This window comes from Hyaena hyaena, unplaced genomic scaffold (genome assembly GCF_003009895.1).
Source record: "Hyaena hyaena isolate Hyena2069 unplaced genomic scaffold, ASM300989v1 scaffold_255, whole genome shotgun sequence".
Lineage (NCBI taxonomy): Eukaryota > Metazoa > Chordata > Mammalia > Carnivora > Hyaenidae > Hyaena > Hyaena hyaena.
Window position 1 is genome coordinate 1,416,700 of NW_024080888.1, and position 26,119 is coordinate 1,442,818.

General features: G+C 34.8%; 1 protein-coding gene across 1 annotated transcript in view; it reads right to left on the reverse strand.

Annotated features, from left to right (window-relative positions):
- The window catches only part of MMRN1 (multimerin 1), a 53,565-nt gene extending 39,574 nt beyond the window's left edge, over positions 1–13,991 (reverse strand). Inside the window, exons 1-2 of the mRNA XM_039245367.1 lie at positions 13,420–13,991; positions 552–671 (exon numbers count right to left, since the gene is read on the reverse strand). Coding sequence (XP_039101298.1) covers positions 552–671; positions 13,420–13,991 — 692 coding nt within the window. The remainder of the gene's footprint in view (positions 1–551; positions 672–13,419) is intronic.
- Positions 13,992–26,119: the final 12,128 nt, after the last annotated feature.

Consider the following 26,119-nt stretch of genomic DNA (forward strand, 5'->3'; position numbering starts at 1 on the left):
CAGCCTCACATTTGAGGACAATTTTTAAATGTCCTGAATAGATTTTTTAAAAAATGAAAATTAAGTAACATGAATCATTAAAATAGACATATAAAGAAAGGCCCCACTTAGCTATTTTATTGTCCATTATTGAAATTCATGGCTTGCCAAGTTATGGACTTCTCTCTGACCTAGTATGAAAGGGAAATTATCAATAAAATTTTAGAACTGTGTATGAATTTCATAAGAATTAAAAGACAGGATTATTGATCAGGTTATAGAATAAAAATAATAGTAATAGTAAAAATGGAAATAAGCATGCAAGTTAACAGTTGTGGAAGGCTCTGTCAGTAGGCTAAGGTTATTATTGCATTGTCTCACAGTTTCTAAAAACTCCCAATGAGGCGTGTGTTATTATTATCTGCATTTTAACTTACCCAAGATCATGTGCCTAATTTAATGTGATGACCCTATGAAACATATGTACCTGGGATGATTAGCTTTCTCTACATATTGCAGGACATACATGAATATAGAGTAAGAAGTGGCTATTTTCAAACAGTATCACGTACCTCTGAGGACAGGATCCCCTGGTCCAGCCACAAGGCCCTCTCCCATTTGGAAGATAAGTGACTTGGTTGTCTAGTATCACTGTGGGAGATAATCTGGTATGGACATAAGCACACCAATTCCTAAGGAAGAGATCATTTTTGTTGGAAAAAAATCATTATCACAAAGAATTCTTTTCATTAAAAGTATTTTTCATAGACCTCTATCTACGGCTGCCAGTATTGTGGAGTAGATACTCTGTACATATGAAAAGTAAACAAACACTACAAGAAAAAGGAAATTGAGAATAAATAAGACTTAAAACCAGAACCTATATTGTTCAGCTATAAATTAAGTCAAAATAGAGGATTGCCCTATGTCAAATACCAATATTAGTACTTAGATTGGAGACTCAGACCTAGGTTCATTATTTCTGGTGGACAATGTGCAGTAAGACAAAAGCAAATAAATACATGCTGTAATAATCAAAGAGAGGAAAAAATAACTGTTGCTAGAAGCAGATAATATAATTGTGAATAAAGAAAATATGAGTCTAGATATAATCTAAATATGATTATAAGAGTTCAGCCATGTAGTTAAGATCAATATACACTTTTAATAATAAAAAAGTATAATCACATAGTTAAGATCAGTTACAGTTCAATGTACCAACAAAAAAAGTAAAAAAAGATGCTATTTATAACAGCAAAAATTACATTATTCTTATTAAATCCAACAAAAGGAGTGTGAATTTAATATATATATAACTTTTAAGCTTTGTTGAGAGGCCTGAAATAAAATCCAATAAATTCTGTTAGTGGATGAGAACAGTCAATTTAAATATATCAATTCTCTTCAAGTTAATCTACAGAGTTAGTGCACTTTTAAGTCAAACCTTACTTTGATACAAGTTTAATAAGCTTATTGAATTGTTTATGTAGTAAACTAAAACATGAATTTTAGAAATATCTGGCTCTAGGGGCGCCTGGGTGGCTCAGTCAGTTAGGTGTTAGATTTCGGCTCAGGTTATGATCTCACAGTTTGTGGGTTCAAGCCCCGCATCGGGCTTTGTGCTGACTGACAGCTCAGAGCCTGGAGCCTCGTTCAGATTCTATGTCTCCCATCTCTCTCTGACCCTTCCCTGCTCATGCGCTCTCACGCTCTCTCTCTCTCTCTCTCCCCCCCTCTCAGAAATGAATAAAACATTTTTAAAATTTTTTTTAAAAAAGAAAGAAATATCTGGCTCTGTCCATAATAGAGCATCAGATTTACTTTCCCTTGGTAAAAAAAAAAAAAAAAATCTGTAAAGTTGGACAAGTTATATAACACAATAATTTTTAGATGTTGAACAACAGACAATGCAATGATATTAGTTTTTTAGAAAAGGTGACAACATGATATAGATTCCATACTTAATCTAGTTTTCTGCTTCCAAACAGTTTTCAAACTGCATCACATGGGGGTTAGGGGATCAAAGAGAGAGAGAGCACTAGGTGAATGAAACAGAGATCTGAGTTTGGGGCTACTGAGATGGTTAGAATATGTGGATAAAGTGAATAAAATGAGGGGGAGTGACAGAGATGCCATTTTAAAAGTCAATATTGGGTTGAATACCATGCAGTGCTTGCAAAGGGTAGTTTTTGCAAGGCCACCAGAGAAGGAGTATTGTAAAGCTGAAGGAGCTGAACAGAGATTCCAGATTTTACCCAGTTGTGGAGAATTCTGACCAGCCAAAGAGGATAGTTCTCATTAAACATCTGAGCATTTATCTGAACCTAACAGACTGCATCCAGGAGAGTAAGAATAATCCAGACACAATCCAACAAAGCCTTAAAAAAATCCTGATACAAATAACTCCATGCCAGAACAGAGGTCAATGCTCTATAATGGAAGATAACAAAATCTGTTCATCACATAGCAGCCCAACATAAAAAAATGAATAACAATAAAAACTACATATATGAAGAAGCTGGAATCTATGACCAATACATGAGTAAAAATCCAATGAACAAAGACAAAATAGAAGAGAGATGGTACAAATATTAAATTAGCAACCAATGACTAAAATAGTTATTTAAACCTATTCAAGATCATAAAAGACAAAATGAGCACAGTGAATAAATTCGTGTCAAATCTAACAAAAAACATTAGAACAAAAATACACAAGATACGAATAAAAATTGATTAGACTGGATTTAGCAGAAGTTTGGACCCTTGATGTTAAGATCAATGAACTTGGAGGCAGAACACAAGAAACCATCCAAACTGAAGTACAGAGGAAAAAATATTAAGGCATAAATGAACAGAAATTCAAGTGGTCTAAAATATATGTAGTTAGATTTCTAATGCAAATCCACTGACTATCCTAATTACAGAGAATGACTAATTTTAACAGAAGTAGTTAAATAGTCGGCCACATAAACACTAGCTGCATAACTTGACGGTTGTGTACAAGGCAGGAAAAAAGTACCATCATCCATACATACTTAGGGCTTTGGAAAAGAAAAGGTAGATAGATAGATAGATAGATAGATAATAGGTGATAGATATAGATATTGTTTATGAGGACAAATCACAGTGTCTCCTGCAGAGATCTTTTAAATTCCTAAATAGTAAAACAATCTCATGACTAAAAGAGTTTAGTAGGCGGAAAGCAGACCAGCAGATTGCTTATGACCCAGCAATCTTTGATCTGGTGGAAATTGGAAGAACTATCCACAGCCAAAGAGCCCCTAGTGTGACTTGTAATTAGGTTTATGCTACTGATGAAATAAGCTTGTTGAGGGATGTTAAAAATGTAAATAGAAAATTTAAAACCAAATTATCAGAAAACATAAGTTTAAAACTAGAAAATTAAACATGATAAAATGGTGACAGGCAGTACAAAGGCAAATGTAATGATCCCAGACAAGCATTTTGCTTAAATCTAGAAGTCCTTTGTACCTTTCCAGACTGATTATGGTGGATGGAGAGCAGTTACTTTGAAGTGTTTAGCTTTCCATGGGGTCGCAACCCTCCAAACAGCAGACTGCATTTAGGATTCTCTTTAAGGGTAATAACACTGTTTCTTTTGTGCGGCAACATGTACTGAAAAAAGCTTGTATTGATTCTTCGGATTTTCCAAGTTAATAGGTAAAAGGTTTGTTCTAGGGAAAAGCAGCAGCATTGGTTATTTATGAACACCAGCCTCGCTTGCAGACCATACAGAATAGAAGGCAGAGAAAGGATTCTAGTTTGACTTGCACAACTTGAAATCTTGTGGGTAATGACCTAAGAGAAACATTGTAAAGAAACAATTTATTGTACTTTTGATTGAAATGTTTTAGAAACTCAGTCTTTCAAGGAGCTAGCAAAAAGACAAAATTAAAAAAAAACATTTTTTTTCATTAATTAGTGATTTGCCATTTGAAGCACATCCTGACCAAACCATGACTCAATCATATCCATTTTTATCCTGAACCAAGAGTGGACTGAAGCAAAAAAGGATTCATTTAAATAATGAGCACAATGAATATTTCCTGTAATAAATAAAAGAAAACAATCTATGAGTTAACATTATCCATTTATACTAAACCTTAAAACTCAGATTATTAAATTTCTTGCCATCTTATTCACAAAAGGCTGAATGTTTAAACTTCATACTGATAATCTGTGGCTTGAATAGTCACAATAGTATGAAAATAAAAAGTCTTGAGGATATTCAAGAGACATCAAAGTAAACCAACAAATCCCCCACCATAAATTAGCCAATGGTATGTAATTTTTTCCTAAGAAGTTGGAAAAGAGTTTATGTTTGGGGAGACATTCTGAATTGAAACGACTTTCTGATTTTGTTTCCTGTCATCTCCTTATTGAAATGAATTTAGAGATTCGAAGAAGAACAGGAGGAAAATGAAGCTAAACAAGACAGACATGGCTATGCCTGAAAATTAAAACATTCTCAAAGAAAAAGGATTATTTTGTAATTCTCCTATAAGCCTCCCACATCTCACCTAACATCCACCTATGCCTCCCTGACTTGAGAATCAGTCTTTACCTTGTAACTAAAGGTGACTAAAAATTATAAATGATAAGCATATATACATGTATTAACGAATTCATAAATGCCTCAGGGAAAACACTAAATTGTCCATGGGATTTAATTTATAGATAAAAATATTAATTAATCTTCACAAGAGAATAATTCACTCATGCTGCCTCTGATTTACCTTATGAGAAACACTTTTGTTTTAATTATAAGATGATGATTGTATGGAAATACATCTCAACAAAAACCTATCTGAGCTACGATTGACCATTAATAACAGCAAAATTATGAAAATATGTGCATCATTGAACACTAACCACCTCAAATACAGAGCAATGAAATCCCCACCAAATTCAGTGATAAGTGAGATGAACATATTCTAAATATATCAAAAGTAGTCATGTGTTTTTAATGACAAGTGTTTACTACTTTTGTTAATCCAACCTACTCAGTTCTCAACTCAATAACATATATGGTCAACTCCTCTTTCTGTGTCTTTCTCTCATATATATTAGTAAAAAGTAATTTATTTTAAAGGCAAGATATCCTAGCAAGCCTAATTTTTTTGATGTCATAATTAGGGAAGAAAATAATCAAATAAAGCCTTATTTAGTTCAATATTTCAATTACTAAGTTCCTGAGGATACATATGTGTTTCTAAGTTTGTAAGAAGAGAACAGATTTCATGTAACACCACGAGTCAGGGTAAATGTTCTCCCTATTGCACTATCCTAATTTAAATTAAAATATTGTAAATAACAACAGCCAAAAGGTGGAACCAATTAAAAGGCCTACAGACAGATGAATGGATAAACAAAATGTGGTATATAGGTATCTATCTATCATCTGTCTCTCTACAATAGAATATTATTCAGCCTTAAAAGGAAGGGAATTCTGTCACATGCTACAATATGAATGGATGAAAAGGGAAAAGAAGGAAGGGAACAGAAGGGAAAGGCGGCATTTCTCTCAGCTTCACAGCCATCATAAACACATGCTTTCCCCACTTCTGCAAGTCAGATTCGGAAGGTCATTTCTGATTATGAAGGGCGGCCTCCTGAACAAGATTTTCATTCTCTTTTTTTACTCCACACATGCAGATAAAGGAAGAAGAGATTGAATTTCCTTTTTTAAAAGTTTACTTATTATTTTGAGATGGGGAGTGGGCAGAGAGAGAGAGAGGGAGCGGGAGAAGGAAAATCCTAAGCAGGTTCTTCATGCTGTCAGTGCAAAGCCAGATCCTGGACTCAGCCCCACAAACCACGAGATCATGACCTGAGCTGAAATCCAGAGTCAGGCGCTTAACTGACCAAGCCACCCAGGTGTCCCCAAAGAGATTGCATTTCTGTGTTCAGAGTTTTGTTGCTGTTCTTTCCCTGAAGGAAGTGGAAGGGGAAGAGCAGGAACTGGGATACCTACATAAGTGAAACAAAATAATAAGGAAAATTTTTCCTGAATAGAGAGGCATGTTATGTAGTTGTTGACTTATGCTGAAGCCAGACTGCTTCCTTGTAGATTTCGACCCTACAGCTATTAGCCATTACGTTGTTCATTAAATATGGCTTCCTCATCTCTACAGTAAGTATAATAATATTACCTATCCTGCAAGGTGGGTGTGAAACCAAATGAATTAATAGAATATATATAAAATACTTGCTGTTGATGATGATTAAATGAGTCAGAGAGTTAGTAGAATTATTTTATGAAGGGAATAGATATCTGTGTATCTATTTATATATTTATGTATCTCCCAGTTTTGCCTTATATGGAGAGATATGGCTCCTTTTTCACCTCTTTAATGACCTGATAAATTTATCATAATCACAACTATATATATACATATATTTATGTATATGTATATATGTATACATATACAAATATGTAAATGTATATGTATACATATACAAATATGTATATGTATATATAAAATGCATATAATTATGTATATATATCAGGTCAAAATAATTTCCAGAAAACCACTACAGAACATTATCATCATCATTTATATCCATTTCATATGATGAAGCTTAGCTCTTAGATTATATATCAATCAGATATCTGTACAAAATGCTTCTATAGTCCTAAAAAATTATGAACATACATACTTTCCAAATATTATGAAATCTTTATTTTACACACATCTTCATTTTTTAATCAAGCTATAACAATAACACTATTATCAAATTATTAATATGAGAGACTAGAATTTACATGAGTTTAGCAGTAAACCAGAAAGTACTCCAAAGCAAATGTACACAATATGAAAGAAGAAATAATAGAAATTTAAGGTATGTAGATTCAGTAAAAAGATTCTTGATATGTAAATCACACATGAATAAACCATTTAACTTTTATATTTAGTTTTGGCTATTAGTCCAAAGGTAATTTCCTCTAGATACTAATCTCCTTAAGAAAATAACTTATTTTCAAACAAACAAAATGTATGTTTGTGATTCATTTTATTTTAGTAGAAGTACCTTTATATGGTCCATATTTTATTTTATTTTATTTTTTTAAATTTTTTTAAGGTTTTTAAAATTTATTTCTAGAGAGAGAGAGTGAGCAGGGGAGGGTCAGAGAGAGAGGGAGTCACAGACTGAAACAGGCTCCAGGCTCTGAGCTGGCAGTCAGCACAGAGCCCGACGCGGGGCTCGAACCCACGAACCGTGAGATCATGAACTAAGCGAAAGTCGGACGCTTAACCGACTAAGCCACCCAGGCGCCCCTATATGGTCCATATTTTAAAAAACTCTACCTAATAGTTGAACTTGGATAGAAGTATTCATTTTATTTAAAAAATCATGTAACTAAATATTTAAAACAAATTTTGGAAGGTGATCAACTAAACTCAGATCATGGGGAATTTCTGATATTCTGATAACTTTAATTTTATGGTTAATTTAGGTTTTAAAAAGAAACTTTTTTTTTATATGCTAACTTTTGCAGTTAGAGTCTTTTGTCAGGCATCAATTTGCCTTCCACAGTGGGCACAGTATGGTAAATATAATTGAGTTTTTGATGATAGATGATTGTACAGGGCCTCAGAGTCACACAATATACAATAATTTCAGTGCAAAATTTTAGGAGAATGAACTGAATGTGTCCCCATTCTACAGACTATATATGGAGTTTGCTTTTTGATCTAGCCTACTTTTTAAAATTTAAAGCTAATGATAGCGCATTTTTAAGAGATACGTTGAATTAGAAATGTAGAACATAGGGACGCCTCGGTGACTCAGTGGGTTGAGCGTCCGACTTCGGCTCAGGTCGTGATCTCATGGTTCGTGGGTTCGAGCCCCGTGTTGGGCTCTGTGCTGACAGCTTAAAGCCTGGAGCCTGTTTCAGATTCTGTGTCCCTCTCTCGCTCTGCTCCTTCCCTGCTCATTCTCTGTCTCTCTCACCCTCTTACGGATAAATAAACATTAAAAAATTAAAAAAAAGAAATGTAGAACATATATACCTATATAAGTAACAATTCTTAGAGTTATACATAAACTTTTTCATAAATTTGTTTTATTTTACATAGTTTTATTTTATTTTTTGTTTCTTTTCCCCACACTGTGACTTCAGCCTATTCGGGGACATTGTGAACTGTTTCTATTCCAGTAGGTGTCAGGCTGTCCCAGCGAGCACACAAGAAAGCCTCAGAAAAGGCAGGCTAACCTATACTATGATGATTAACTCCATACTTAATCCCGTTGTTCTTGTAAACTGGATTCTTTTAAACTGGTTCTTTTTAAAATCCAGTTATTCTTTTAGCATTTCCTCTTAAATAATGTTTAAAATAATATTTTCATATTGAAAAAACCAAAATGTGTGGAAATACAAAAAGTTATCATTTAATCTCCTAGACTGTATAAGCACTTGTTAAATTCCAGCATGTATAATTTGATATGTATTTATATATTCATTAGTAATTTGATGAGGAAAATATCAAAGGAATGATAAAAAAAAAGGTTACTAATGAGAAAAAATTAAGATACAGAATATATACAGTTTTCACTGGCAGTAATCTAGGAGATGCATTAATTTCCCAAGGAAATTTTAAAAATATTCTTTAACATAATGGTGCATTTCTCTTGAGAATTTTACAGGCTGTGAGAAAAATTTCCTTTGGATGCTATTAGGTCAGATAATAACTTTGCAAAATACACATGACATAGATTGAATGTTTGTGTCTCCCTCAAATTTATATGTTGAAATCCAAATGCCCAATATGATAATATTGGGACTGGGCCATTGGGAGACGACAGTGCCCTCTTGATGGAGTTAGTGCCCTTGTTAAAGAGGCTCTAGAGAAATCCTTCACTCCTACCATCATGTTTGAAATCTGGAAACCCTGAAAAGGATTCTCACTCATGCTGGCAACCTGACCTCAGATGCCCAGCTTTTAGAACTATGAGAAGTAAATGTCTGTCGTTTATAAGCCACCCAGTCTGTGTTATTTTAGTATAGCAGTCTCAATGAACTGAGACAACATAAATTTAATTATCAGATTTTCATATCCAAAACCTACTCAAAATTTACAGAGATAAGTAGAAAAATGTATATTATAATAGAACCAATTTAATGATTATTTTTGTACTTTTAAACTTCGCTTTTTAAAAATGTGGTGTTTAAAATTTTTATTTACAAGTGATCTAGAGAAAGATTTGTAGAACTTACCATTTTAGACATTATATTAGAAATCATAATTCACTTAAAGTAAACTACCTATTTATACATAAAGCAAGTTATATAGCTTATAGAAAAAGAATAAATAAAGTTCTAAAGGAAAGATCATTAAACTCAGCAAATGAAATATTCCTCTTGTTCAGTATTCAACTTTCATTTCCTGTCTGGCACCTTTCATTAACATTTTACCATATTTATGACCATTATATATACAAAATAAAATAAAATAACAAACAAAAAAGGTAGAAAACTCTCTGACTAGGCCTAGTTTCTACTTTATTCTCTCCTCCCTTTCAATAAAACAAACAAACAAAAACACTCAAAAGCAAACAAAAACCAAAAACTCTCCTCATTCAAGTGTCCATATTTCTATATTTTCCAAATTTATATCTCCAGTCTCAATCTCTGCCTTTAACTCAAAATTCATCCAGTCATTAGTTATTGTACAGAGTTTTCTTGAGTTCTCTCTCTATGTGCCTGGCACTGTTGTGGGCTGTAAATAGAATAGTAAATAAGAAAGGCAACATTTCTATTTTCATGGGATGTATGTTTTTTTATGAAAATATAGAAAATGCAAAACTGCTTATACAAACAAACCAAATAATTTGGAAAAAAAATTAAGGTGAAAAGGTAAAGATGGCAAATTTATACTAGATGATCAGAGTTCTCATTGAAGAGGGACATTAAAGCTGAAGTTGCATGAGGAAAAGAAATGTCTCTATACTAAAAGGAGAGCATTTTAGCAAGAATGCTTCCTTGAGATGTAAATTAACTTGACAAGTTCAGTACCCAGACAGAAGGCCAATGTGACTGGAGGAAATGATGTTGAATGAACTTGGAGTGTGATGAAAGATGAGATCATAGAGACAGTCAAGAGTATTACCAAGCAAGTCCTTGTGGATCATGGTGAGGGTTTAGGAGTTTGTTCTAAATGGAATGGAAAGCTACTGAGTAATATTCAGCATGTGAGCAAAATGCTAAATATCACAGATTTTAAGACAGTATCTCTGAAATTAAGAACATATTTTAAAATCATGAGGTGCCTGAGTGGCTCAGTCAATAGAGCATGTGACTCTTGGTTTCAGCTCAGGTCATGATCCCAGGGTCAAGGGATCGAGCCCCTCATCAGGCTCAACACTGAGCTCATGGGCCTGCATAAGATTCTCTCTCACTCTCTCTCTCTCTCCTTCTGCCCCCTCTCTAAAATAAAAAATAATACAATAATAAATAAAATAAAATAAAATAAAATAAAAGGAATGGTATCATTCAGTCATTGTTTTAAGACAGTAGTTACTGCCATTGCCTTGGAAATATCTTAACCAGTTTCATTTACATTTTCATATTAAGTATGCAAAAGATATATATATATCATATATTACATATATGATAAATAAATCTAAAAACTCCAAGAAATAATGATGTCATACTTTTTCTTATTACTATGCAAAATAATGTGTCCCAAAAGATAAAGTCTTATATCAAATGAAGGGTATTAACCCAATTTAAAAGTTTAAATACCTTAAATTTACACAATGATATATGTCAAATTTACTTTCCAAAACATTTAAAGGATCTCTCACTTGTGTGCAACATGGATTACAGGAGGTGAGAGTGGTAACATGTGGACAAGGTAGGAGTCTGGGGGTAGAAAATAGTGGCTAGGAAAGGATGGTGTAGTGAAGGTAGAGAGGGATTTAGGATATACTGGAGGGGGTACTAAGAAGACTTTGTGGTAGGTTAGATAAAAGCTAGGAGGGAAAGAAAGAGGTCAAGGAGGTATCAAGTGTTTCTAGGTACAGAACGAAACATTTACTGAAATGGTCAAGATTCACGTATGTGTGTGCAAGAGTTGGGATTGTGGGAAAAGTAAAGTAGGCAATTGATGTCTATCAATACCTCATTTCAATTTCACCTACTATCCTCTCAGGAAAGGCTCACTAGCCGTCAGGGTAGTCTATTCACTCTGTTACATATTCTTACAAGCTTCATTTAGATTGTTTCTTACCATTTGGATTCACCATCAGCATTTGTGATTCAATTTTTCCTCCCTGTGTCCTTCCCACTGGACTGGATACTCCATGAGGGTAGAACAGGTGGGAAGGTTTGTTCACTATTTTACCCTCAGCACAAGCACAATGCCGGGGACAGTTTAGGTCCTTAGCAAATATTTGCTCAATGCATAAATATGTTAATTCTAATTGCTTCTTTTTATCTTGCCTATTTCAAAGTGCTTAGTCACTGACCAACAACCACTCTGCCAGATAGGAAACCACAGCTCTGGTGTAGCCAGGAGTTTCTACAGCACTAGGACAAGAGAAAGTACAAAATGAGACAAAAATATGCCAGAAAAATCCTATAGAAAGAGGTGGTGTTCCTTTTACTTAGAATCACTATAAAATTCCAAGAGCAGTAAGGAAAAAGCAAGCAAACAAACAAACAAAAAACCCAAATACAACAACAACAAAAACCTAAAATGAATCAGCCAGATTGCATCATAGAGAAATAAGAATATGTCTTTGGAAAAGATTCTTTTTTATATTCCCATATTAATCGGTAAATTTTACATTCAGTTTGTTAAATATTTATCATGTACCTATCATAAGTCAGAGATTTTGCTAGCACTCAAAATACATCTCTGTAAGAAAGGAGATCGCAAAGTTCCCTATAATTGTAATACACTATTATAAGCGCAGTGATAGAAGAATGCAGGGAGAGCTCTCTGAAAGTTAGAAGGGCCACCTAGCAGCCTGAGAAGGCTTCTTGGAGCTATTACTATTGGGGCTAAAGGAAGTAGATGATGAGAAAAGATGATGTTAGCCAGAAGAAAGATAGGTTTAGCAAACAGCATATTGTGGACCCGAGAACTACAAATTTTACCTTCCAGGAAGTCACAGAAGATGAGGCTGGGGAAGTGGGCAGAAGCCAGATCAAGGATGTCATTGTATGACTAACTGATTAAGGATCTGGGCTTTATTCTGGAAGCAAAGGATAGCCTCTGTCTGCTCATAGGCAGGGATATAAACTGGTCACTCTCATTTACCCAGTTAGGAGAACAGACCTATATTTCTGCTGAAGACCCATACTCTGGTTGAAGAAGTATCATGTAGGAGTTGAAGGCCATGTTGTTGCAGCCAGCCAAATTGGGTTTGAATCTTTGCCCTGAGATTTACTGTTAATTGACCTTGGTTAAATTATATAACTTCTCTGGAAAGAAATAATAATAGAATCTTCTTCATGGAGTTATGGTAGTGATTAAATGATTGGGGAAATATCGATATATATATTCACTTAGAGCAGTACAGTAGGAACAGATGTCAGAGTGTTTACTATTATTATTACTTGCTAATCAAATGAAAATATGGAAGACTTTATCAAAGCTTCTTTGCATCAACCTTGAGTCCATAAGGGATGGAACTGTTTACTACCATTTTCTTTTTTTTTTTTTAATGTTTTATTTATTTCTAGGAGAGAGAGAGAGACAGCATGAGCAGAAGAGGGTCAGAGAGAGAGGGAGTCACAGACTGAAAGAGGCTCCAGGCTCTGAGCTGGCAGTCAGCACAGAGCCCGACGCGGGGCTCGAACCCACGAACCGGGAGATCATGACCCAAGCGAAAGTCGGACGTTTAACCGACTAAGCCACCCAGGCGCCCCTCTACTACTATTTTCAATTGCATCGCATCAGAAGTAAGAAGTCTTGGATTTGATGGAAAGGATTAGCAAAAGAAAGCCTTAGGACTTCAGGCTGTAGAGTTTCTAAGTACAGTCGATTTTCTCTAGAGATAATTTAAGATCATTTTCACTGGATTTTCCATGGGATGAAGTTCTGTTCTGTTCACGTCCCAACCGTATTGTTGGTTTTTTTTTTTCTTTCATGTGGTGGGTGTGGTTCTGAGCACCACCAACATACCTTGAGTTGAATTAACAATAACAACTAACAGTCATTGTGGTGTTACATTGTTTGTTAGTAAATAGCTCCAGTAAAAGCCCCTTTATAAGTGACTTTGACCACTTCAATTAAAACTAAACTGCTGCATTTCTTTTGTTCATCTTTTCTCCATTAGATAAAGTAATGCTTGATTACCTTATCTAATTGAAATGTGATTGAATTTTATCTTGAACATGAAAACATTTTCTGACACTGAGACAGTAGACTTTATAGTTAGAAAAAAGAAAAGAAAAATGTTTCTTACTTTCCTCTAGTTGTTTCAAAGCTTGATTTTTGATTGTTGGTTTTCTGGCTTTCACTGCTGTCACCTCTGCTGAGGTACGTTTCCCGCGGGGATCGATTTCCCACACCGCCTGCAACCGAGTCGGGAGAGATTACCTGTTGGTTCGACTTTCTGGCAAAGCTCTGAAGAAATTTCAGAGTAGAGTTGGAAAGGAACACCGACTCGGCTCTTGGACTGGACTTGAGGCTAGGTTTGGTTGGGAGGGCAAGAATCTGCAACTTCAGCACCCCTTCTGTCTTCCCCGTGGGTGTGAGAGTTTGGTTTCTTACATCCTCAGGAGGTGTGTTTGTCTCTGATGGAGACAGTGTTGATTTTAGAAGACTATCTTCGGAGGCTCTTGCCTCAGGAATTGTGGCTATCTCAGCCGATGTGATCTGAAGGGTTGGCGGCATTTTATTTAGAGGAGTTGTAGCAGAGGCCATGTTCTCCGGGGAGCTTGCATCCTCTGGTGTAGTCCAAGTATACGTGGTGTTAAGCCCAAAGCCCCCATTCCATAAACTCGAAAGCAGGACAAATAGCCCTGCTCCCTTCATCTCAGTAGTTTGAAGGAAGAAAGCTCAGGTGAAATTAGGAGATACAATCCTTCTAGTCTTTTAGACAGCTGCTCCACACTGAATCCACTTTCAGAGCTTTGCCAATTTGAGATATGAAGAGGAAATCGGTTTCTGTGTTTTGTAGTGGACTCAGGAAGTTTGAGTTCCTGTTTCTGTACGTTTTGTGTGATCCGTGACCTCTGTAGGATGTGTCTCTGGAGGTGGTGAAGGGTATGTGACAAAGCTAAGGGTGAATATGGGAAAACACAGGCAATTATTATCAGGAAAACCCATGAAAAAAACATGAAATAACTTTCCTAGTTCCACTCATGTTCTGTTTGTTGCTGATTTTGAAGAGAAATTGTACATTGATGACGGGGAGTATGGAATTTTGTTTGCTTAGGCTGAATCAAGTAACTTAACATTTTGTTCTACTATGCAAGGACATTGAGAAAAACTTTGTGACACTTGTTTTCCACTGTGCCCTATCCAGAGAATCACATTTTGTTCAAGTGCTTTTATGCTTGCACATACATAAACACTACCTGACTAACAGGGTCTCTGCCCTTTTACACATCACAAACTGAATTATGAAAAAAATATATAAATACCCCCGTTCTTATAAATATACTTCAGCCAAAGCATTACCTGAAGTCACTCTTGATGATATGTAATAACAACAAAGTATAAACTATTGAATTACATAGGTATACAAGGAACTTACTTAAGCTTTGCTCTCAAAACTTCTACCAGAACCACTTAATGGAATGAAAAGTCAAAATTTTGGATAACAATGGGTGAATAAAAAGTGAAGTCACATAAAAATAAATTAAAATGGAATCATATATAATGCTTTTTTACTTTTACTGTGGTGCAAAAATATATTTGCCGCAGATAACAGAGAACTAAATTGGTCTAATTTAGGAGAGCTGTTTTCCTAGTAGAGATGCTTCATGGGATTTTTGATTTCACTACTACAGAAAAGAGCAGCAGACCCTTTGGACACATAAATAATATGTTATAACAGTTCATCTATTCATTCATTCTTTCAGTAATTACCCAAACCCTCAATCAGCTTCAGCAAGGTATTCTCTTAGGTTCTGAGATTATAAAGCAGGAATTTTCTTGGCTCTCTATTTGCTTATGGTCTATTGTGTTAGCCGAAGGCCAGATCTATGTGTAATTAATCTTTCTGCCAATTTTTGTGCCAGTCATTAAGTTCTTGCTGAATATTCAGTCATAGAATTATTTTTCTTTCAGAATTGGGTAACTAGAAACTTCGTGCCTATTGGGTTAAGTATTATTGTCGATGTATACTACTGTCCCAAATCCTGGATGCAGAGCACCAGATTTGAAAGGTCTAATTTTGTTCTGAAATATGAACTACTTGACCTTAATACTTTTTTGTCTCCCCTTAATGTTTGTCACTCACTTCTGCAACTATATTGTGAACACATTAGAGATATATAATATGAGGTTATTTAAACTAAGATATATTAATCAGTATCAACTCTAATTTTGATATGAAGTACAAAGCATCTGTTTCTTGGATATACCACAGAATAATCCCACAAGCCTTTTGCATTAGTAAAAGCCAACACATCCAGCACAGACAATCCAGGCAGGAATTTGTCACTAAACAGAGCAGTAAAACTGCATAATTTTCACAGCACAAACATGATTTTCAGTACTAAGAAAAAGACATTACAGCATCTTTATCTGTAAAATATACAAGCAGCTAGCTGTGACTTAGAGGAGACTAGTAATTCTGAAAAGCCCAAGTAAATTGTTCTTAGAGTGTAAAGTTTTAAATCCATTTTCTTAGATTTAGTATAAGTAGATGAATAGACTCTCCTGGAAGTTTAAGAAACAACCAGAATAATGGCACACATAGATTTGCTTATTTGTTTCTAAGGTTTGTGAAAAACATCTTGATCCTGTTCAGGACAAGTGAACTTTAGTGCTAAAGGGTCAATCATTGGATCTATAACTGGTAACAAATAGCTCTCAAATGGTAATGAAAACTGAACTGAGCTAAGCAATTCATTTTGCTCTTGTAAGTTATTGACCAATAATGACTTCTGGTTACCCCCATCCTAGCTTACAAATGACCTTGTGATCAAAAGGCTAAAGGTTCTGTATCTCATTATCAGTCCACCGAGCCATCTTTTGATATAACTCCCCAGAGAATCCCAGCTCATTTGAAGGTTTTAGATGTGTGGATAAACCCTTAATTGGAGACACAAAATATCTGTACTCCAGAAACTGTCAAAGGCCTAACCTCAAATTCTGCTTTCTAAGACTTGTTAATACTTATCAAATAAAAATTAAGAAAAATAATATTCTTGTGATTGTTGCCTAAAGGCTACTCTATCCATTCTTCTAGCTACTTAAAATACTATCTGTGGATTAAACTATACCATCAGAGTTTTATATACATGTGTCCCATCATTTTGCTATGCCCTTCATTGCCCACTAGGTGGTTTTTATGTTTTCCTCTATTACCATTTATTCACTTTGAGTATTTTTAAAAGAAAGAAACTAAGAAACTCATCATATTATGTGCTATCGCAGATTTTTATGTCATTTTTCATTGTATTATAAACATAAGATTGAATACATTTTGCAAAACGAGTTCTCTCTAGGTAATGAGATAATAGATTCATTGTATTTTTCTTTCTTCCCTTATGGATGAATCAATTTTCTAATAACTAGAAAAAAAACAAAAAAGTGTTTATTAAGTTGAAATAAACATACAAATGAGTTAAATGATGATCTTAAATTAGTAACTTCATTGTTTATAGATGGTGCTGTCTATTATTTAAAGCCACTTTTATGGCTGTGAGTGTATTATCCATGTAGAATAACTTCCACTAGATTAGTAGGATTTCTTAGCAGCTTCTTTCTTTCCTTTTGACATGAGAAATTCTTATTTTTAAAAATAATTTAAAACATTTAAAATAATACTTCATTGTAACCCTCTTCCATAAATTGTCACTGTCAAAAAATAATCTGGAAAACAAAGTTTTAAGCCCTTTACAATATTATGTCACATGAAAGTACTGGAAACATGTGGAATGTACAGGTAGACAAAGGGAGTTGTAAGCATACAGTAATAGGGCTGGGGGAAGGAAAGAAACAGACTTAAGTGAGATTTTGATAAGCCAAACAGTTAAATTTGGCATATTATTTAATTCTTCCAGGTAAGTATTCTACCCTCATTTTGCTGATAAAAAATTAAGCTTAAAGAAGCTAAATAATTTCAAGGAGTAAACACACAGTTAACTGACAGAATAGATATTTATGTCCTATTCTGATTCTTTCCACCATCTTATAATACACCCCCAAAGAATTGATAAACTTCTAAATTCACAGAGATTTAAATTCTAAATTTAAAAAAAAGTCAAATTATCTTAAATTCATTTATCAGTGGTTTTTACCTTCTTTAGTTTTTGCTTTATCTCACAGCTAAAACATGCATTGAGACACACTAATAATTTAATGATTACTATTAGTTTGAATTTATGGAATTAGAGGAGAAAATTTGTGTTTTTATAAGTTTGGTTTTAGTCTAAACTTTTCTAATTTTTTTTTCTCTTTGGCTAGGTGTCTTTTTCAATTTGTGCACAGTGTTTATAGGGATGACAGTGTCTTATTTTTGACAGCACAATAATATTCTTCTTTCATTTGGGAAATGGAAACTCCAGGACACCAGTAGACTGCTATGGCTTCAGCACCTAGAACAGTGCCTAATGGGCATTCAATAAGTATTTGTTGAATAAACAAATGAATGGTTGAAACTGTGAATGTACTTCTGTACATAGTAATAGCACCTGTCAGAGGGCTAAAAGAGTGTTCTGTTTTTCCAGCTCATAGCCACACACACACACACACACACACACACATACACACACACACAGTCTCAACAAAAAATACTGAATACAGCTTCAGAAGTCTTCTAGAATACTCCTTAACAATCAATAAAACTAATAGGCAACTGACTGAATGGGAAAAGATATTTGTTAATGACACATCAGATAAAGGGCTAGTATCCAAAATCTATAAGGAACTCACCAGACTCCACACCTGAAAAACAAACAATCCAGTGAAGAAATGGGCAGAAGACATGAACAGACACTTCTCCAAAGAGGACATCCAGATGGCCAACAGACACATGAAATGATGCTCAGCATCCCTCCTCATCAGGGAAATACAAATCAAAACCACTCTGAGATACCTCACACCAGTCAGAGTGGCTAAAATGAACAAATCAGGAGACTGTAGATGCTGGCAAGGATGTGGAAAAATGGGCACCCTCCTACACTGTTGGTGGGAATGTAAGGCAATGGAGCCCTTCTGGAAAACAGTGTGGAGGTTCCTCAAAAAATTAACAATAGAACTCCCCTAGGACCCAGCAATAGCACTGCTAGGAAGTTACCTGAGGGATACAGGAGTGCTGATTCCTAGGGGCACATGTATCCCAATGTTCATAGCAGCACTCTCAACAAGAACCAAAACATGGAAAGAGCCTAAGTGTCCATCAACGGACAAATGCATCAAGAAGATGTGGTTCATCTGTACAATAGAATACTACACGGCAATGAGAAAGAATGAAATCTGGCCATGTGTAGCAACATGGATGGATCTTGAGGGTGTTATGCTGAGTGAAATAAGTCAGGCAGAGCAGGACAGATACCATATGTTTGCACGTATAGGTGGATTAGGAGAAACTTAATGGAGGACCATGGGGGAGGGGAAGAGGAAAAATAGTTGGGGAGAGGGAGGAAGGCAAACCATGAGAGACTCTTGAATGCTGAGAACAAACTGAGGGTTGATGGGGATGGGGGAGAGGGGAAGGAGGATGATGGGCATGGAGGAGGGCACTTGTGGGGATGAGCACTGGGTGTTATATGGAAACCAACTTGACAATAAACTATTTAAGGAAAAAAAGTCTCCTAGAATACTCCTTAAACTAGATTGTCTCTTGCAAATATTTCCTAAATAAAATTTAGAAATCCCATTGTTTTTAACTCACCTGTTTTCAAAATGTATTTTAAAAAGTTTATTTGAAACCATAATCAAGGCGAAGACCAAGAACTGTATCATAAAGGATCATGAAGCAGTAGGAATGCCAGAGAAAAAAACCAAGGTATCAAACAAATTAAAATTAAGAACAAAATGTAGGTGCTAGTGGGCTGGTAGGAAAAGGAATATGGAATTATAATGGGCTACATAATTCTTAATATTAAGTGAGAGAAGCATATTGGTTTTTCAGGAAAGAAAAACACAATATAGCTTGTCTTAATATTAAATTTTTAACTTTATAATTCATAACATAAAAAACACATTGATAAGACAAGACCAAATATCCCTCAGTAGCAAATGTCTATTTTGATAGTTCATAAAATCACCCTAGTGCTCAAGTTACATTTCCCATTTAAATAGAATCGTACACTTCAAATGAAAGAGATCATTTTAAAATTCTTTAAGACTAATTTCTTTTGAAAATTTTAGAAGTAACAATATTTCACTTCCCAATTTATGTCTAGCTTTTGAATGACTTCTCCAGGAAATACGGAATACATACAATTTCCCCTTATTCCTCCTGCTAAAAAACCCTGGACATGTCATGTAAAACAAATACAAGAAGAGTCTGAAAGGTGGAGAAAACAAGGCAGACTGACTAGGAGGACCCAAGGAACAACATAACATTGAGTTCTCTGGATTTTCTTTTTTCTCATCTTCCAGTGCTAGAGAATTTGGCAAACTAGAAACACGAATGGCACAAACAGTAAAAGTTGCAAGAAAGGCCAAAAGGACTAAAAAATGGTCAGCTTAGAAAGACAGGAGTCTATTTAGACAATAACTGCACTACTCCCACCAATCACTACAAGCAAAAATGTGATCGTAGCCCCACACTTGCCAGCAAAAGCTAAGTGGAGAGATTTAGACTTCCACCGTCACAAGGTTGTAACAAGGTGTCAGCCCCCATCCTTCCCCTGGGTGTCAGAAAAGGCCAATAGAAAAGCCAGAAATTTCATTATCAAGAGAGCTCCACTGAGTCACTGTGATAACCCTCCAAAGGCTGGGGAAAGGGCAAGAGAACTTAAAGAAACAATAGCTTTGAGGCACGCCAGGTCTTCACAGAGTACACTTCAATGGTCCCCCAAAAGCTGGAGATAAGGAAAAGTTGGGAGAAATTGGTGTAGAAATTCACAGATGGGTCTGGAAAAGTAAGAGAACTCACCAGAAATTTAAAAAAAGATTTCTTATTGTGATGTTGGAGGTCTCCCATAGTGTTTTAATTTTCCTCTTACCGCACTGATGAGGGAGAATTCCCACCCGAGGGTTGTGGGGATGGCAGAATATGTGATACCTGACATTGGATGGATGAGATTGACAGCAGTTCAAACATATATTCAAGTGGGGAGGACAACATCGCACACCATGCTGGTCACACAGAGGTAGCACGTAGGAGCAGAGTGAACAACAAGGGGCTATATGAAGCAGGCTCTGTAATATGAGAGTGCAGGCTGCCTCCTGGCTCCCATGAGAGGATGCAATTGTCTTGTTTCAATAATTCTCCAGGCTGGCAGGGAATTGAAACCCATGACTTAGAGACAAGCAGGAACTGTGCCTGGTCCCTTTGATAAGGAAGATTGTTTGACCAGGGGACCTTATCCACCAGAGCAGAGTGGGGAAGGCAACTTGTGGTTAGGCCATCTAAGGCTTCAGGGTTTCACATGTCAAGTCAACACATAATATTGCACTTTTAATTTTAGACCTTATACCACACAAAGTTCAGAGAACCTTTTTCTGTGTTATAAAGGATAAGAACTCTCTGGAGTTTTGCCTGTGCTCAGAAAACTTAGTTGGAAGGAAAATCTTGATCATGCTATTGAAGTATTTAAATACTGTGTTGACTTAAAACTAATAAAAGATGAAACAACTTTAGTTTAGATTAGTCCCAGCTCAACTACAAATTGACTCAGCCTGCACACTTGAGTCCTGACAGGAATAAGGGTATGCTCTTCTCTGAGGCAAAGTTTATCTATTATAGTTCTTTTACACATAATGGTTCTCAAAAATTATGAGACAAATGAAGAAATAAGAAAATGTGACCATAGTCAAGAAAGAAAACATCAGGGGAGCCTGGGTGGCTTAGATGTTTAAGCGTTGGCTCTTCATTTTGGCTCTGGTCAGGATCTCATGGTTCATGGGATTGAGTCCCTCACTGGGCCCCTCTGTGATGAGAGTGTGGAGCCCCCTTAGAATTCTCTCTCTCTCTTTCTGCCTTTCCCCTGCTAATGCTCTCAGTGTCTCTCTCTCAAAATAAATGCATAAGCATTTAAAAAGAAGGAAAACAGCACGAAAAAAGGTTCAGGAAACTCTGAGATATTAGGTGTATTAGAAAGATAATTTAACATAACTCTGACAGAATATGGTAGAGAATGTGGACAACCCATCTGACCACAAAAAGCCTTTCAGCAGAGACAAAACTATTAAAAAAATTAAATGGAAATGTTGTATACAAAAAGTATGAGATCAGAAATAACTCATTTGATAAACTTAATAGCACAGTGGAAGTATCAAAGAAAAGAAAACAATCAGCTAATTTGAAGACAGGTAAAAAAAAATATCCAATGGAAACACAAAAAAGATAAGTGTGTAGAGAACAGGAAGGAACTATGTCTAAGGTCTGTAGGACATCTTCATACAGTATGACATACATATAATCTGATTAAATAAAGATGAAAATAAAGGAGAAATATTAGGACAACAAATAAATTTTTAAAGATAATAGATAAAAATTTTCCAAAATTAATAAAACACATCAATACAAACACTCAAGAAGTTGCGAAAATCCCAAGAAGGAAATTATGCCTGGGAATATTGCAGTAAAATCCTGAGACACCTAAATAAAAAAAATATTGAAACCATTCCATAATTAATAAAAACAATTGTATTATATAAAGGGTACAACAAAAAAGGCTGACTTTTCATTACAGTTAATGCAAGATGACAATAAAATGACAGTTTTAAAGTATTCAAAAGAAAAACTGACCTGTTAATTTAGAATTATATATCTGGTAAAAATATCTTTCATAATAAAGGGGAAATAAAGACATCTTCATTAGCCAAAACTTGAAAGAATTTGTCTCCAGAAGACCTGCATGCCAGTCTACTGACAATTTAAATTAAATGGATACATTCCTTTAAAAAAATTACTAAAGGTGATAGAAAGAGCCATAGAAAATCAAAATCTAAAAAGCCTCATTCATAATGAAAACTTTTCAATAAAGAAAATTCCAGGCACAAATGGCTTCTCTAACAAATTCTAACAAAAATTTAAGGAATAAATATCACAAGTATTTGTGAACTTTTATCCAAAAAAAAAATAGAAGAAGAAATAATATATCCCTATTCAATTTATGAGGCCAGAAAAATATGAATATCAAATATTACAAAACTGAATATTTCAAGAAAAATAAAACCACAGACCAATATCCTTCACAGATATGAAAACAAATACTCTTAACTAAACAGCACTATGTATATCAGATAGATAGATAGATAGATAGATAGATAGATAGATAGATAGATATAGGCTAATATATCATGACCACAAGGGGGTTATTCTAAGAATTCAAGGTTAGTTTACGTTTGGAAATCAAGCAATGTAATTCACCATATTAGCAAAAGAAAATAAATTAATGTTTAAAAAGTATGTGTATGTTTCTAAATAGGTACAGCAAAAGCACTGGAAAAAATTAAATACTGGTTTATATTAAAATCCCTCTGCACACTAGAAATACAAAAGCATCAACAAAAAGTGTACTGATAATATCTTTATTAATCATGGAAGATTAAATGCTTGTCCCTTAATATAAAGAACAAGCAAAAATGTTTGCTCTTACAACTTCTGTTCACTATTGTGTTGGAAGTCTTAGACATTGCAACCAGGTAAAGAAAAGAAACAACAAGCAGAGTGATTGGAAAGGAAAAAGTAAAATGCTATTATACAGAAATAGCATAACTATGCACCGAGAAACTCTTTGTCATCTTCAAAAGTAAAACAACAACAACAATAACAACCTACTAATTAGGCAAGTTCACCATATAATGAATCTAAAATAGTGACACAAATTTTAAAAAGAACTAAATTGAATTGCTCACACTGAGTTTAAGATTTAATCTACAGTAGTCAGAAGAGTGTAATATTGGTGTTCCAAATAATGTAAGAGAAAGAGAGTTTTCTCTAAAAATAAAACACTTAAAGAGTGAGTCCAGAAATCAACCCACACTGATTTTGAACAAAAGCACTGTCAATTCAATGGTAATAATAAAAGAAATCTTATTAACAAAAGATACTGGAGCAATAACTATGTAATTTTTAAAAGTAAACCTTCATGTCTAGTGCACTCTAAACTTAAAATTAATTTAATATGGATCATAGACTAAATACTAAATAAAAACTAAATCATTACCTTCAAGTAGCAAACATAGAATAGCTTTATGATCTTAAAAATGATTTCTTTGATGGAGCACAGAAAGCCTGCACCATAATAAAAGGTGATGCATTGAACTCCTTCGAAATTGAAAACTTCAGCTGTTCAAAGGACACAATTAAGGAAAGTGAATAGCAAGTTCTACATTGGAGAAAAATTAGGAATTTAGATACTAGGACAAATTATCCATCAAGAATATAAAATAAATTTCTATAAATTGATAATAAAAAAGACAAATAATCCAATTAATAAATAAGCAAACGCCTTTTGTAAAGACACGTAACAAAGAAGATATACAAATGGCCCGTATACACATGAGAAGATATCCAACATATTCTTTTATCAGAGTAAAGCAAACTAATTAAAGTTATAATTAAATAACATTTCTAGGCCTTTAGAGAACTAAAACCAAAACACCTCACAACACTAAATGCTAGAAGGGAGTAAGGTAATGAAAGTTCTCATCTATTGCCAGTAGAAATGTAAAATGGAGTGGGTGGCTCAGTAGGTTAAGCTCCAACTTCCGCTCAGGTCATGATTTGCGGTCTGTGAGTTTAAATCCCCAATGGACTCTGTGCTTACAGCTCAGAGCCTGGAACCTGCTTCAGATTCTGTGTCTCCCTCTCTCTCTGCCCCTCACTCACTCACACTCAGACTCTCTCTGTCTCTCAAAAATGAATAAACATTTTTAAAAAAGAAGAAATGTAAAATGGTACCAGCACTTTAGAGAACTGAGTGGTAGTTATAAAGTTGAAAGTAATGCATCTCACCCTTGACAAAGGAATTTTACATGGACATATTTACTCAAGAGAAATAAAAACATGTCCACAGGGGCACCTGGGTGGCTCAGTAGGTTAAGTGTCTGACTTTGGCTCAAGTCATGATCTCACCATACATGAGTTCAAGCCCCACATCAGGCTCTGTGTCAAAAGCTCAGAGTCTGGAGCCTGCTTCAGATTCTGTCTCTCTCAAATAAATAACATTTTTAAAAAGCATGTTCACACAACTACTTGTACAAGATGATTTAGAAAAGCCTAGGAGTGCCTGGATGGCTCAGTCAGATAAGCATCCGATTTCAGCTGAGGTCATGATCTCGTAGTTCGTGGGTTTGAGCCATGCATCGGGTTCTGTGCTGGCAGCTCAGAGCCTGAAGCCTGTTTCAGATTCTGTGACTTCCTCTCTCTCTGCCCCTCCCCTGCTCATGCTTGGTCTCTCTCTGTCTCAAAAATAAATAAAACTATATAAAAAAATTTAGAAAAACCTTATTCATAGTAGAAGCCCCAAATTGGAAACAACCCAAATGTCCATTAAGAGAAGAAGATATAAATGAAGAGTGAAATGTCCATACAATGAAATACAATTATATGATAAAAAGAATAAAATGAATATATATATATGTAATAACATGAATGAATATCAAAACTAACATGTCGAGTGAGAGATTTGAAACAAAAAAGAATGCCTATGTTACAGATCTCTATGTATATGAAGTCGACGAACAGGAAATACTAGTTTATGGTGGTAGAAATCAGAAAGTAGTTTCCTCTGGGAGTAGGAGGATTTTTTAAATTTTTTTTTTTCTGAGGAGGGGCAGAGAGAGAGGGAGACACAGAATCCTTAGCAGGCTCCAGGTTCAGAGCTGTCAGCACAGAGCCTGACACTGGGCTCATGAACAATGAGATCATGACCTGAGCCACAGTCTGGTGCGAAATAGACTGAGCCATCCAGGTGCCCCATGGGAGTAGGAGGATTTATTGCAGTGGCCATGAAAGATCTTTTTGGGATAATGTAAATAATTTTACATTTTGCTTTGGGTTGTGGGTTTTGAATATATGCAATTGGCAAAATCATTGAATTGAACACTTATGAGCTAAACATTTTATTGTATGTCATTTACACACTAATTTTTTAACTGTGAGAAAAGATTTTAATAAGCTTGGAATCAAGAATGTTTGCCCCTTTCGAGCAGTAAGTTGATCTTTCTTAAATCAAGTGTACAATCTTTCCTTTTCCAAATACAACAAATCTAATTCTTCCATTCATCTGTAGAGCAGAGATGATCTCCAGGGCAGAAACTCAACTTAAGTTGGCTTGATATTTACCAAAAATTTAATACACCTGGAACATGAAATGGAGGAAAAGAATACTGTGGGACACTAAGAAACTTCACTGTTAGAATCAGCACTAAAATTTAGGGTTTCTAAACCAAGTCAGTAGTCTTTGTATACTTAACTCTGTCTTTATAATATAGTTTCTTTAAAACCACCCAATCCCAGTTCAATTTAAAGCTTAGAAGATTTGTTCTAATTTTATTAATGGGGGAAAATGTTAAACTACTGTTTCGACAGCAAATATATTTACACATATAGATACACACATATATGCATTTACATATGTCTATATATTTAGGTATCTACATCTATCTCTATCTACCTATTTATATATTTACACCAACACCAAAATATTGCTAAAAATGGTTCAATATCAAGAATACTATATTGAGTTGAATAGCAATCCAACAATTATTTTTTTTTTACCATGAGAAAACACAATTAAGGTAGGAAAATAAAAAGCCAATAATATTTCCCCAGTTTATGGAATTAAATAAGTATGGTCCTT